Source organism: Strix uralensis, chromosome 11 (assembly GCF_047716275.1).
Source record: "Strix uralensis isolate ZFMK-TIS-50842 chromosome 11, bStrUra1, whole genome shotgun sequence".
NCBI lineage: Eukaryota > Metazoa > Chordata > Aves > Strigiformes > Strigidae > Strix > Strix uralensis.
The window spans coordinates 24,264,577-24,278,251 of NC_133982.1; the positions used below are offsets into that span (position 1 = coordinate 24,264,577).

Below are 13,675 nucleotides of genomic sequence, written 5' to 3' on the forward strand. Positions count from 1 at the left end.
CAGTTCTGTCTCTCAAGACAGAGATCTTTTCTACCTCTATGACAAGGTCTATCTAGGACAAGCAACTACGCAAGACTGTGAAAACTGCTCAGATTTTCACTATTATCTGTCATACACCTAAAATTATCATTCTGTCCTGAAAAGTCAAAAAATGAAGTGGGAAAAATTTAATGTTCTTGGAATGAAGGGATGGGAGAGATCATGAGCTGCAGAAGGGACCTGTTGACTCAGGCAGAGACTGTCTGGCTACTGAAGGCCATAAGCATATAGGGTTCTTACCTTTTATATGGTTTTCATGCAAAAGATAGAAAACACTCTGTAATTTCCGCCTGCAGCTTCCAACTCAATCTTCCATTAGGGAGGCTCGATCTCCCTCTATTACTAAGTGAAGTAATAGTCTATTGCTTACTCTACTGCAATCTCTGTTGGAGGAAATAAGAGGCAAGGGGCATCTGTACCTACATCGTTTCTTGTGACTTCAGCTCAAATCTATTCCTTTTTCTCATAAGTGCTATACTTGCAGAACCCTCCTTAGTGGGATTGCACCACATATGAAAGCTAAGACCCCTCAAGTTGTGTCAAGTCCTGCTAAAATCCTCTTAGATTTTGACTGACAAAATTCAGAGCATTTTCAATCCCCTTAAAACCCATCTCAAGCAACTCCCTTTGGATAAGATGATCTGTTCTCTGGAGGTGTGAATTTTCCACCATTGTTTGTACGAGAAAACTTGGGTGAATAGGTCAGACCTAGAAGTCTAACTTACACACCCCTGTTCATGCAGTTCCAGCCTCTTTCTCGGTTTCCCTAAATGTGGAAAATTTGTCTCGTAAAATGAAAAACACTGCTGGGAATAATTATTTATATTAAAGAAGCACTCTAAGGGATAGTGAATTCTTTATGGGGGGTTGATATGATTAAAAGTCAAGTTCTACAAAAAGCTGTTGTAATTCTTATCTGATTATTATATTCAAGGCCAGAGCAGAGACAAGTTTGAAAAGCCAAGGCTTTGCATGTCAAACAGAAGTAGTCCTCAGCATGTGGGGAAAATGGCAGTGATAAACCTACTATTAGGCATCTGGGAGAGAAGCCCAGCATCTCCTCTGTGTGGGGGCTAAAACAGACATGAGCCACTATCACAGATAATGGCAGCTTATAGGCACATGAAGGGAGCAACTAAAATCCATTTCACTTAGACAAGGAACTGCAGTCTGATATTTACCTGTGTCCATCACACGTGAAAAGTGTTTACTGTGAATTATCCAAGAGAAAAGTGCAGGTTGAGGGGTTTCATTACCTATCTGAGAGTAGTTCAGATCACGCATTGAACACAAGAAATCACAGGTAAATCTCAGATTGGTGTCTTGGGTAGTCCAATGGATTCCTGCTATTCGTCTGAGTATATGCCTTTTTCTACAATTGCTGGAGGCCCACATCCAGAGCAGTGAGACCATGTGCAGACATATAGAAAATGGGAAAGTCAAATAAGCAGAGTAAGCTTTATGTGATTTTAGAAAATTAAGATCACTTTGAAAATAACTCTCAGTCTAACGTCAAGGTTAGAGACTGCAACTTTCACCATTAGAAAACACAATGCACAGACCCGCCTGTTAACAGCTGCTCTATAGCCTTCCTGATTCTGGTAGAAGTTGTAAGAAAGAACCCCTTCTAGGAAGAGCTGGAAATCCTTGTAGGTGTATGGTCATATTTTCACCTTTTCCTCATCAGAAGAGATAATAAAATCAATATATCCCTTAACATCTCTTTTGCACATATAACAACATATTGTAAGTGAAGCACAAGAGACTTTGCAAAACATGTACATAGACTTTTTAATAAAAACTTATAAATGAAGTATGTAAGTTTGCCTGGACTTTGACTATGTGTGGGAGAGATTCTAAAGTTACAGTTTTCACCATACCAAATGCTGACCTCCCAGGCACTCTCAAATTCCAAGATACGATTCAAAGTTAAAGTACTTGAGAAATACTAGAGAAAATCATAGCCAGCTGCATGTCATATTATTGTTTCAATGTTTGTTACTAAAAGTAAGCAGTAAGTTTTAAGTAAATGTATTGTGTTACCAAATCTTTCCTTTCAAACAAGCACTTCTGGCAGAAGTGTCTTAATTTCTTATCACAGAATTTCATCCACACAAGGAGCAATAAATAATTCATGTTCCTAGCTCTTTGTTGTGTGTCCCTGAACTGCTCAGAGCTGGAAGGCTGACAGCTGTGTCAGGACAAGCACCAAAGATCTGACATGACAAGTGACTAACAAGTTTCTTTCAGTCTATAGTGAAAGAAGACAATGGCATAAAGTGCAAAAACGGAATCCTGAAACAAAATGAAACTGTTTCTTTCTCTTTACCTAAGTGTTTGCTATGAGCTTATTTCCGACCCATAACCTCTGGTCATTTTATAGTACTGCCCAACCCCCTTTACTCCTCACATTCGCCTGGCCATTTACGCCTGTCCACGGATCAATATGAGCAATTCTTGGAGAAATACGATGTCTCCATGACAACCAAGCCACAAATTCTCAGTGGAAAGCAGTGAGACCAGTAGTGAAATCTCCTGAGGTTTTCAGACCTATAAGACAAGATGTCTTAAAATGCAGGAATGGGCAGAAACAAAAGCCAGAGTAATTCATTGTTTATTACTAGTTTAATGATGTCAGATGGACCGAATGAAACTCGGTTTTTAAGTTTAGATGCTTTATCAACATGTATTTTTGCCAGTCAATATTCACCTCCTGACAGGCTTTTATTCTTTCCATTACTTCATATAGATATGCAGAGTGCAGAACTGGATATTCAAGTTCCCATTTAAACGTGTGCACTTTGCCACACAGAATTAATTTAAGGCTTAAATTAATGTTATCTTAAAGGTACATTAATTCTCACCTGAACAGTTTAGTGTCACCTCGTTTTAATTCTTTCGCACTTCAGAACAGATCAGAATTTAGACAATCCATATTTTTGCCCATAATCACTGTTGAAGGGACTATAAACAGTTTCTGAAGGAGGTGCCATGCACCTCAGATTGTAGGTGCAGTAAGGAATTAAACTTGGCTCCTTCCCGAGTAGATTAGCTATTTCTTTCGAAATCTCATGCTGGTTTCTTCTGTACAGCATTGAGTCCAAGCCTATGTGCCTTTAAAATGAATACAGATTTACAATTCATTGGTTTCAATTATTCTAACATATACTGGTGTTCATTTCAGTGGAAAAGATGAAAAGGGAATGTAGTTCAAATCAGGTATATGACAGCAGTTGAACTCCCAAGGAATCTTGGAAGAGTGGAGTGTGCTGAAATATAATCCCCCAGACATGGGTCCTATCTGGGTTCTGAGATGACTTAGGGGACCTGACATGGATTTCAGACTGCACCCTTTGACTGAAAATTAAATCTCAGCAGTGTTCCTTGGGGAAGGATCAGGGGACTGTTGGCAGCTGCCCCCTGTCAGCACAGGCTGCAAGATTTGGAAATCTCTTAACTAAGCTGACAGGCCACAGAGACAATGAATCAAAAATATGATACACGGATCAGCACACAAAGATGCAAGAGGGTACACAGAAACCAGATAAAGCAGGGAAGGAAAATATCAAGTGAAGAAAGATGTTTAACTCTTTCACTAATGAGGACTACATGCAGGTTACGTATATGGTGTATGTGGGTAAAGCTCGCAGTTTGCTTAAAAGATCTTAGTATTTAGTTGCACAGAATGTTTTTAATCAGCTGTGACTCGATACACTTTATATTTAATTCCTTCCCTTTGGGATTCATTTAATAAATTTCTTAGATGTTCCATAACAAGAAAGATAATGAAACTACATGAAGATAAATCTTTTAGTCACCAAAAAGGATGCACTTTATGGATGTTCCTGTATTTAGCTGAATCAATGTTAAGAGCCATTAAAATGAAATAATGATTGTGAGCTGATTTAAAGAATCAAGCTATTTAACGCCACCAATTTGCTTTCCTCCAGAGATACAGTGTTTGAATGTCCGCCACTACATTCAACTGCAGTATATACAGTCTTTCTAATTTTTCATAATCTCATGCTACCTTCAAAGGGTCAGACATTGTACATATATTAAGTAAGCAGTGTAGTCCAAAACTAATTATAATGAACTAGTAGTGTCAGCTTTCTTTTTGGTCATAAAGCCTTTATCCTTTCTAAGACCTGAATTCTTGATGAAAGAGGAAAGGATAACAGCTCCACACTGTGACCCCTGGAGGTGACCATTAATTTGACATCACAGCTGCTAAAAAGGAAACAGCATTACAATGTGCTTTTTTTACAGACCCAAAAGCTGTGTCAGATTTATCACTTGATACTTGGTGATTGTCTTTAAATGCCTCTCACCTGGACTCTCAGACTCTTCCAAGACACATCTGTCAGGCGTATCCTCCACATCTTGGAAGTTTGCCGAGTTTGAGCTCTTGTCATGCTTCAGCGCACTGACTGGAGCAATAAAGAATGAAATCAGGGGGAGGGAGAAATGTAACGTATTCAGAAACAAACACTTCCTGATTTTCTGCAGAGCATTCAATGCTGAAGACATAATTTGTAAACACAAATAATAGAATGAAATAAAACAGAAACTCAGAGTACTTATACACAACCATAGCACAGCTGAAAAATCTACAGACAAGAATTCATTCAGGGAGAAGTTTGAGGCATTGGCTTAAATGTGATCCATCTGAACTAAAAAACATTTTTTTCTTATGGTATCCTAACATAATAAAATAATTTAGAAACCATAAAAAGTGCTTGTGTCTTTCACCAAAGAAGCCAGTAACCAATATAAAAGATCAATTAGGTGGTTTTGTAATTACTGGAGTCATTCACCAGGGAGAGGAATGGTTTTCATTTTAAGATGAAAATATGTTGTATATAACAAGCTAGAATATGTAATAAAATGAGTGATAATTCCAAAGTGCAGTAAAAACCAGACTTAGAGATTACCAACTTTGAGTTCTTCTTTTACTTAATTGCTAAAACCACTTTCATTTCAGAAAAGGAAAATATCTTCATGGAAACAATTATTTGTCTGTATGTGACTTTTTAATTCACTTGGCTTTTGAACAAATCCCATATAAGTTTTCCTGAAGAAGAGAGTTACTTCCCTTGTCAATGTCCATTTCCCTCTCTTCTGCTCCGTATCTCCATATAGAGCCACCAATATAGCTTGAAGTACAATTATTAAACAATATATTATAGAATAGCACAGGAAAGACTAGATCTCATTTTATCAGTCCCATTAAAACTCTTAGCTGGTCCCATTTCTTAGGAAAATCGTGGTGACTAGAAAATAGTTAATTCTTTTCTAATATCTAGAAAACTAAGCAAGGTTCCAAACTTCCATGTGGATGGGGATACCAATGGCTATACACAGTCTCAGTGTAGTTTTGTCCTGTTTTCAGAACAAGAAATTTGTTCCCTTAAACTTTTTGATGGATTTTTTTTTGACCAAATGAATATTTGCTGAAGAATTATTTAAACACCCATTTAAATTTTCCAAAATTATGAGTGAATCAACAAGGCCTCAGGGCATTATTCAGACAGGAAGAGCTAAAAGACACATATTCCACTTCAGTGCTCTGCACTTTCCATCAGTTTGCAGCTATTGATCCCAGGTCGCCAAAAGGTTCCATCATTCTCGACTCCTGCATCTACAGAGTCCATTTGAAACAATCAGGGCTTCAATACAATTGTGGAATCAGATCCTTGAAAATGCAACATTAAAACATAATAAATAATAAAATCTATGATAGTGACATCATGCCTTTACCCCCCCCCCAAAAAAAAAAGCCAATAAATTTAGCTTAAAAATTCTGCCTTGGATGGCAACCAACCAGGATATAAAACCCTGCCCAGGTAAAGCAGGAACAGTGGGTAAATTTCTAAGCTTACAAAAACCCAGTAGACTTGTATCAATGGTCAACTTATCCACATGAAGAGGAGTCCTAGTTCTTGTCTCTACCAAGGAAGTGTTGACATGATAATCTGCATGAGGTGAGTTGACGCTGAAGAACAACTTACAACAAACAAATGTTCTTGTTCAAACATGAAAACAAAATGATATGTTCAGGAAGAAATGTCTTCAAAGATGTCTGTGCTCTTCTCTGATTTTTACAACATTTAAATAATTTTCAAATACACTAACTGAAGGCCAGAATTCCTACTTCAACAAAAAAAAAAATTGGAAAATAGAAGTGTGCATATTATATTTTCAAAAAAATTGTTTTGTGCCAGATTTATTAGAACGTTCTTTCTAAAACAGTTCTTCCCATTAAGCAGTCAGCTCCACTGTGCTGAGTGATAGATTGAGTCATTACTGCTGCATGGATTTAAAAGTCAGAACTACGCTGAAGTAGAGCAATAGGAAAATTTCCAACAGAGTATACTGTGATAAAAGGGAGAAAACAAAAGTACGGCTATAGTTCTGCAGAGAAAGAGAAAAATCACAAGAGCTGTCCTCTCTAAAAAACATAGCAGTGAGCAAAAATTTACAATCAGCCTTTCAAAACAAATGGTGTGTTTTCAGCCAGTAAAGAACTCTCAGTGAATCAAGAAGGGGAGACGCTTTCATGGCACCAACCATCAGTCCCAGTTAGGAGATGGCAGATACTTCCCTTGCTGGAGGTCGGTGCTGTAATTGCTCTTGAATGGGACTAGGACAAGCCTGTTCAAGTGCTCTCCCTCTGCCCCAGACCATGTCAGCATAAGTCATATAATTTAAACTAACCTGCTTGATTTTATAACAAAGCAGAGCTGAGCAGTGTTTTAGGGAAGGTACCAGGTTCAGCTGAGAAGTAACTTGGAACATAATGAATAAAAGACAGCTAGAAGCAAGTCCATACACCAATGAGATACATCAGAAGGAAGGTGTGAAATGAGCATGAAAGAAACCAAGACAGGCTGGCAAGATCCTTGGACAAAGCAGGAAGATCTCCAGGTGATAAGCTTGAGTAGAGATTGCGGAGATTTGGGAGAGGTTGGAGCCATTGAAAGCCAAGACAAACAAAAATGAGGAAAAAAGGGTTCACAGACAATGCTGATATGGCTGACAAATTACAAAAATCAGTGATGAAACACACACTAATAGTTGATGACTAGAAGTCATCAGGAACAGTTTAAAGGGAGTGGATAGCACGAATGGAAAGAGTTTTCATGGGACAGGGAAGCGGACCTCTAGACAACTTGCATAAAAAGAGCTGTTGGAGAACGAGGTTCAGCAGGAAAAAGTGAAGGGAGGAAAGTGCTTATTTCAGAAAACCAGGAGACAGGCTGGGACAGGCTAGGATCAGGTCACTGGTGCAAGTGAGGGATGTGTATCTTAGCCTTGTCACTTACTCAGATGTACACATGCCTCCCTAGATAAAACTCAGGCAAATAAACTTCACAATACCCTAGTTGATGAAGTTACATAATGAGTGTACGCATGAGCAAGAAAGGGACCTAGGCAGAGACCTTCAGATCTTTCTTTTTTAAAACATCACATGTTATATGCTCAATTTGAACAGGAAGGTTCCTTAAAAATATCATAAAATAACAAAGGGAATTGAAAAGTTAAAAATAAGGAAAGAACAGTCTGGCCCAAATAAAGAGTGAAAGTAAAAAATGGCATTATATAATCATGAAAAAGAAAACAGAAAAATCGCAATGCTGACACCTACTTTATTGTATTTTCCCTTAGGGGAACAGGATTTTATGCTCAAATGTCAATAGGGGAAATATTATTCTGAATTGCTTATACCTAGGATGCTGATGGAATTTAAGTTATTTAAACATAAACAGTGTGATCTTTATTCATTCTGAGGATACTCTGTCCTACTTTGTGTTTAAATGGACCTTAAAATTACTTTTGCTTCCATTTGAAAGCTAATTTGTGTAGCCAAAGTGATGTAAATGTCTGGAGTATAAATAATCTCCAAATCTACAAGTCAGAGAAAAAGTTAAGAAACAATTTCTGATATAACTTCAATGATATTTTCTTTCTATTCAGTGCAATGTAATTTCAATTATTACATGGACAGTAGAAATTACATTTGTTAGCATGAAAGTAAGGTAAAAGGACAGATCTCATTGAAGCAAATGACCTTGAACTCAGCATGTAAGAATGACATAAATCTTCATTGTACAGGATCAATCTTGAGAATTGTGGTAATTTTTCTGATACATCTTAATAAGCTCTTAAGAGTTGTTTACTGAACTTGATACTCATTCTTCTAGATTATTGAAACAGAAAAAAAAACATTAAAAAAAAAGGTATGGAATTTAGAATAGTAAAAGAATGTCATAAGATCATAGTATTCAATGAAACATTTGTGCAAATACTTTCAAAATATTTCAACTTCCAAAAATAAAACCAAATTATTTCCAAAAAGAGATCAAGACTGGTGATTAGACTAAGTAGGAACACTCTTTGAGTGAATGAACTGTTAAATGACAAGCCATTCTTTGTGAATATACACTAATTGCTAATTAGAGCAACAACTCATCACTATCATTTATTTCTACATGTTCTGTTTAAACTCTGAAAAGCCTTATTTCACTCTGGAAATATTACCCACTAAAGTCTAAACAACGTGCTCTGCATAGCAATTTTCAGAGGGCAGACACACTGGAGAAAGAAGTTTGCATAACACAGGTGAATAAACCAGTTAGCGTTTTCTGATAAGATGCCTTTGCTATTGATAAGGTGGATTAGTAACTCAAAGACAGTCTGTCTGCAGGGAAAACAAGAATTTATTTGTCATTCAAGACAAGCAGATAGGGCAACAAAAATTATTTTTCAATCAAAAATATGAGGCAATTTAGGATATAGGTGATAAATATACTTAAGGTGCAATACAGAACACAAAGCAGCCTGCATCTAAATAAAACTGCATGAAAAAAGCTGTAAAGGAAAACAAAATGCTGGTTGTTCTTATTTTCAATAAATGGATAAAACAATCGTGCTGCAATGCCACTTCTGGGATGTATAGGATCTACAGGCACTTACTGTATTATACCTAAGAAGCTTGATGGAGAGCTGGGCAAGAAATGTTTTGAAGTACTATTTTAAAAAGCACATTTCATAGATATCATAAAAAGCATAAGAACAGCTGTGCTTGCTGAGACCAAATATCATCAGTGTAAGAGTCCAACAACCATACAGTAATATTTCACCAGAAATTTCTCCTAAATTCCAATTTGAAACTCAGGGAATTCCAAAACTTTTTTTTTACATTTAATAACTCACAGTAGATTTCTGTTCCACAAACTTCTCCAGTTTTCCCTTAAACATGTAGAATTTTCGCATCCTTAACATCTTACACCCTAACTTGCCTGACCATAGCAAGCTCTGTTGTTTCACCACACAGGTAGGCATCTCCTCTTGTTTGTTCGCACATGTCCCTATTAGCTTAATGTGAAACTTATTCTTGTATGAGAAAAGGCACGTGTACGAGCCCTGCACAATCTCTCCATGATGCTTCTGACTGGACAGTCCTTTGTTTTATCCTCTTTCAACTATCTCTTTTCCAGGTTGAGAATTACTATCCTACTTAGCTTTTTCCATGTATTTTGATGCCAACTTAAAATGATACAATTATTTCACTAATATTATAAGAAATGCAGGAAATGGTCGTGAAACGGCAAGTGAAATATTAGCAGCACTCACCACAATCATCTAGAAACAGAAAAAGCAGATAGTGAAGTTACACCAGCCAGCACAGAGCACGTGTGTCGCCGTTACGGTGCCAGCGGGCAGGGAGTCACACAGGCTGGGGACGTGCCCCTGATGGCACCAGTGCCGAGCACCACACGAGGATTACTTCACAGGTTTTACAGGTGCTACTCCCGTCTACAGAGCCTGCTATGGCAGTTGCCTTTGTTGCCACAGCAGGAACACTGTTGACACATGCTCAGTTTGTGATCCAGATTCTCTTCTGAGAAACTGTTACCTTGCTGTTTCTTCCCCATCCTGTCTCTTTGCAGAAGATTAATCCTACCTCAGTCTAGATCCTTGCTCTCGTCCTTATTGAATTGAACCCTATTTTTTTTTCCAGACCATTTCTCAGGCCATATAAACCACTAATTCATCTCACTGACAGAAGACATCAGTTGCTGGTCATTTCATAATTTTTAGTGTCATTTACAAAAACCTGCACTGATGTATGTAGTTGTCATTTAATTGAAATGGCTGGTTGTTATCTTCTGATGATTAAATATCATGCTGGCCCAGTTTTCATTACATTTTAATTTTAAAAAGAGAGATTAAGAAATTAACCTGGAGAAACACATTATTATAAAGTGAATGCTGCAGCATATAGAAGTTGGAACTGTCCTTGAAATAAGCCAGTATGGACAAGTCAAACTGGAAGCTACAGTAACTTAAATCCATTACATTGAATGCAGAAGTAGGACCTAATATTACATTGCAGAGCTCAGTTTGCAGAAATACTAACCCATGCACCTGGGGAAGCCTGAGCTTGCTCTTGCACTCTGTGAAGTCCCATGCAAAGGAAGCTCATTCCGCTCGCTAAGTCAGTTGCATGCAACCAAAGAACATTTTTCCTTCTGTATGAAATTTCTTTTAAGGTTTTCACATATTTTAAATTCAAAAACTCCTGAAACTCCATTTTCCCCCCTCCCCATATCTATGAGGACAGCATTACTCCAGACAGGAAAACTGAAATTTTCAGTGATTCTTTTCCCAATATACCTTGAAGTTTTATTCACCCAGAGGGACTTCCCTACTTCTCTCAACTAAAATATAATGCCATGTTACAAATTATGCTCTCAAAGGACATCCCATTTTTGTTTCATTAGTGCAATGAAACATTCACTCAATTTTAAAGCAGTTGTCTTGATCTCAGTTGTGATTTATACCAGAATCCGTCCATGTATTCTGTGTAGTATATATAATAAAACACCTAACTAGTTAAATTTGTCTCAGTGGGTTCTGCTGCAAGAAATAAAATACTTTCCCATAAAATCCCACACAACGTTTACTGCACAGCTCTGAAGCATATGCTTCTGCAAAACTTAGGAGGATTTTAAAAAGGAAAATGTAACTTCAAACTGTCTTTAATTAATTCTTCAATCATTATACACTGCTTTTTCTTCTTGATGTCCTCTCTGGCTAGAAAACCCAAATTTATTTTTTCCAATTTCCCTAAATGTGTGGTAGTGCATATTTTAACCAAATATGGTGTAAGACTAAATTATTTGATCACATTTGATCAAGATTATTTATCCCTCTCTCATTATTTTTTTTCAACCAGTAACTGGGATGCAACAGAAAAACAATTTCTACAGGAATTAGTAAAGAAGGCCAAATTTCAGTTCTGGTAGTTACTAGATAATTAGTTTATTTTTAAAATTAAAGTATATAGCATCTCCTCACCCATCCAATTTTCTAAAAATATATATAGCAAAATTTCCCATTTTCTACATATTAGAACCCTAGTGTGGGAAGGTACATGTTGCAGATAGGACTGCCTATCAGCATGTCAGTGGCTTCTATAAAAACAACAAACAAAGACATATTTTGTATATTTAAAATTGCATTATTGACAGTATTGACATTATTATTTTCGTGACAGTAGACTGATTTGATATTCAAGTCTAAATTCATTAATCAGGGAATTTTTAGAGGATTCTGGTTCAGTCCATTTCTACAGAGGAATTATAGCTGTAGATTGCCTCAATTTGCTTTTAAAACCAAAATGAAACAAAAGTGTGCAGCACGGTTATGGCACTGACATATCCCTGTGCATAATGTGAATGTTAGAGCTTGCACGCTCTTCCCTTCTCTCGATCAAAGCTGTTCAAATAGCTTAATCCATGGGAAAAAAAATATACACAGAGTCTCTTTATTAACCTCTTCTGGCCAGATTATTGTTATTCTTTTGCATTATGGCCTTGAAGATGTATTACTGATAGGGAGGTAAAGCCAACTGCAGCACAGCATGACTCTGCTGAATGGCTGCTGTATGAAAGTGGAAGTACTTATTTCCAAGACATTTCTGTGATGCTCCCTACTGTTAAAATGTTATCTGACTTTAAAAGATTTTCAGTTCAATTGTAAGCAATAAGTAAACTCAGGCAGAACAGTACTGTATACTGAAGAGTTTCACTAGCTGGTCAAACAGGCATTATTCCAAGAAACTAATGTTGTATAGGACTGCTTCCTGGTGGCTGAGACCTCTGATTGGCAAAAGACAGTGGACTTTTCAGTCAGCAAGCTAGTTACCCATGGATGTGGCTCAAGGCTGACACACAGATTGACTGGTTCACACTAATTTACTTCACACAGATTCCATTTATCTCCTAGAAGATCCCCTGGCAGCAGCTTATAATGGCATATCCTAGGATGCCTGCCTGCATGAGTTTTTAAAGCGGCAGAGCTTGATGAATCTAAGTCCAGAAAACAGTTCACAGATTGAGGACTAGGTGCAATCAAAAAACATCAAGTAGCACAGCTGGGACTTGCTAGCTTGCTTGACTGGTTTGAGCAGCTGAGCATTAACTACGCTTGCTTTCCTGCTGGCAGCCCTGTGTCACTAGGACAAATCGGAGCACTACCCGACAGAAAAGAAAAAGAAAAAGAAAAAGAAAAAGAAAAAGAAAAAGAAAAAGAAAAAGAAAAAGAAAAAGAAAAAGAAAAAGAAAAAGAAAAAGAAAAAGAAAAAGAAAAAGAAAAAGAAAAAGAAAAAGAAAAAGAAAAAGAAAAAGAAAAAGAGAAAAAGACTGAGGAGAGGAGATTACTGCATTGCATGGATACTATTAATAGATGCAGGAAAAACTCATTAGAACATTTAATCTTTATGCAACTCCAGGATTATCAAACTAAATAATGCTATGGTTAGCAAGTTTTGAGGCTAGGAATCTGAAAATTTCTTTTGGTCACACTAACACTTCCTAGGAAAAAGACCTGAATAAAACTAAAGCTGTTGCCATTTCTTTCCTATTGAAAATACAACTATTTTCAATCTAGTAATACATGTACAATGAACAATAGTTACCAATATACTGGGTTTTACGTTATAACAAGGTGAGGTACAGGTCAATGCAATTCCTCACCTCCATAGAGAATAACAGACTTCAATAGGTGCAAGCTTATAAATTGTATTTTTAAAAGGACTGAAAATACAGGCTTACACTATAGCTCTCCAAATTCAGATAGACCGAGACTATTCTTTAAAGTCCTTCTCAGAAAGGAAGCAAAAATTAATATTATTAGACAATAACATTTGACAGAAAATGTATTGTGAGAAATCCAAAGCACATTTAGTACTTAGGAGGTTAAAGACTCAGCTGTAGTGCTAGTTGATGAAAAAGTAGGATTAAGGCTTTAGTATGAGTCTTGACATGATCATGTTGTCTGCCTGCTGTCTTAAGCTTCGAAAAACAGCTGGGATCATCTTCTTATAAGCTTCAACTCAAAGATGTTTAAGCAGTTCCCAATCCAATTAAACAGAGGTAAATATAAGGAAGGGCCCTACTGAGCCCAATCATCTTATTTTTTTAATGAAAACCAGCATAATTGCAGGTTACACAACTCCTTAATCTCACTTTAAACCTAATAGACTGCTGCCTTATAGTGCACATGGCAGGCCCAGTTAACCCAAGCATTCTGTATGGGTGTGCTTAATTTTTGATCATTATCCTTTATT

General features: G+C 36.9%; 1 protein-coding gene across 4 annotated transcripts in view; it reads right to left on the bottom strand.

Annotated features, from left to right (window-relative positions):
• WDR72 (WD repeat domain 72) overlaps positions 1 to 13,675 on the bottom strand; it is a 394,822-nt gene that overhangs the window by 272,992 nt on the left and 108,155 nt on the right. For 3 of the 4 annotated variants that reach the window (XM_074880505.1, XM_074880508.1, XM_074880506.1), the window contains one exon: positions 4,371 to 4,469. In XM_074880505.1, the coding sequence (XP_074736606.1) occupies positions 4,371 to 4,469 (99 nt within the window). Of the gene's footprint in view, positions 1 to 3,091; positions 3,154 to 4,370; positions 4,470 to 13,675 lie in introns of those variants that run through there. The other variant, XM_074880507.1, reaches the window with a different exon arrangement.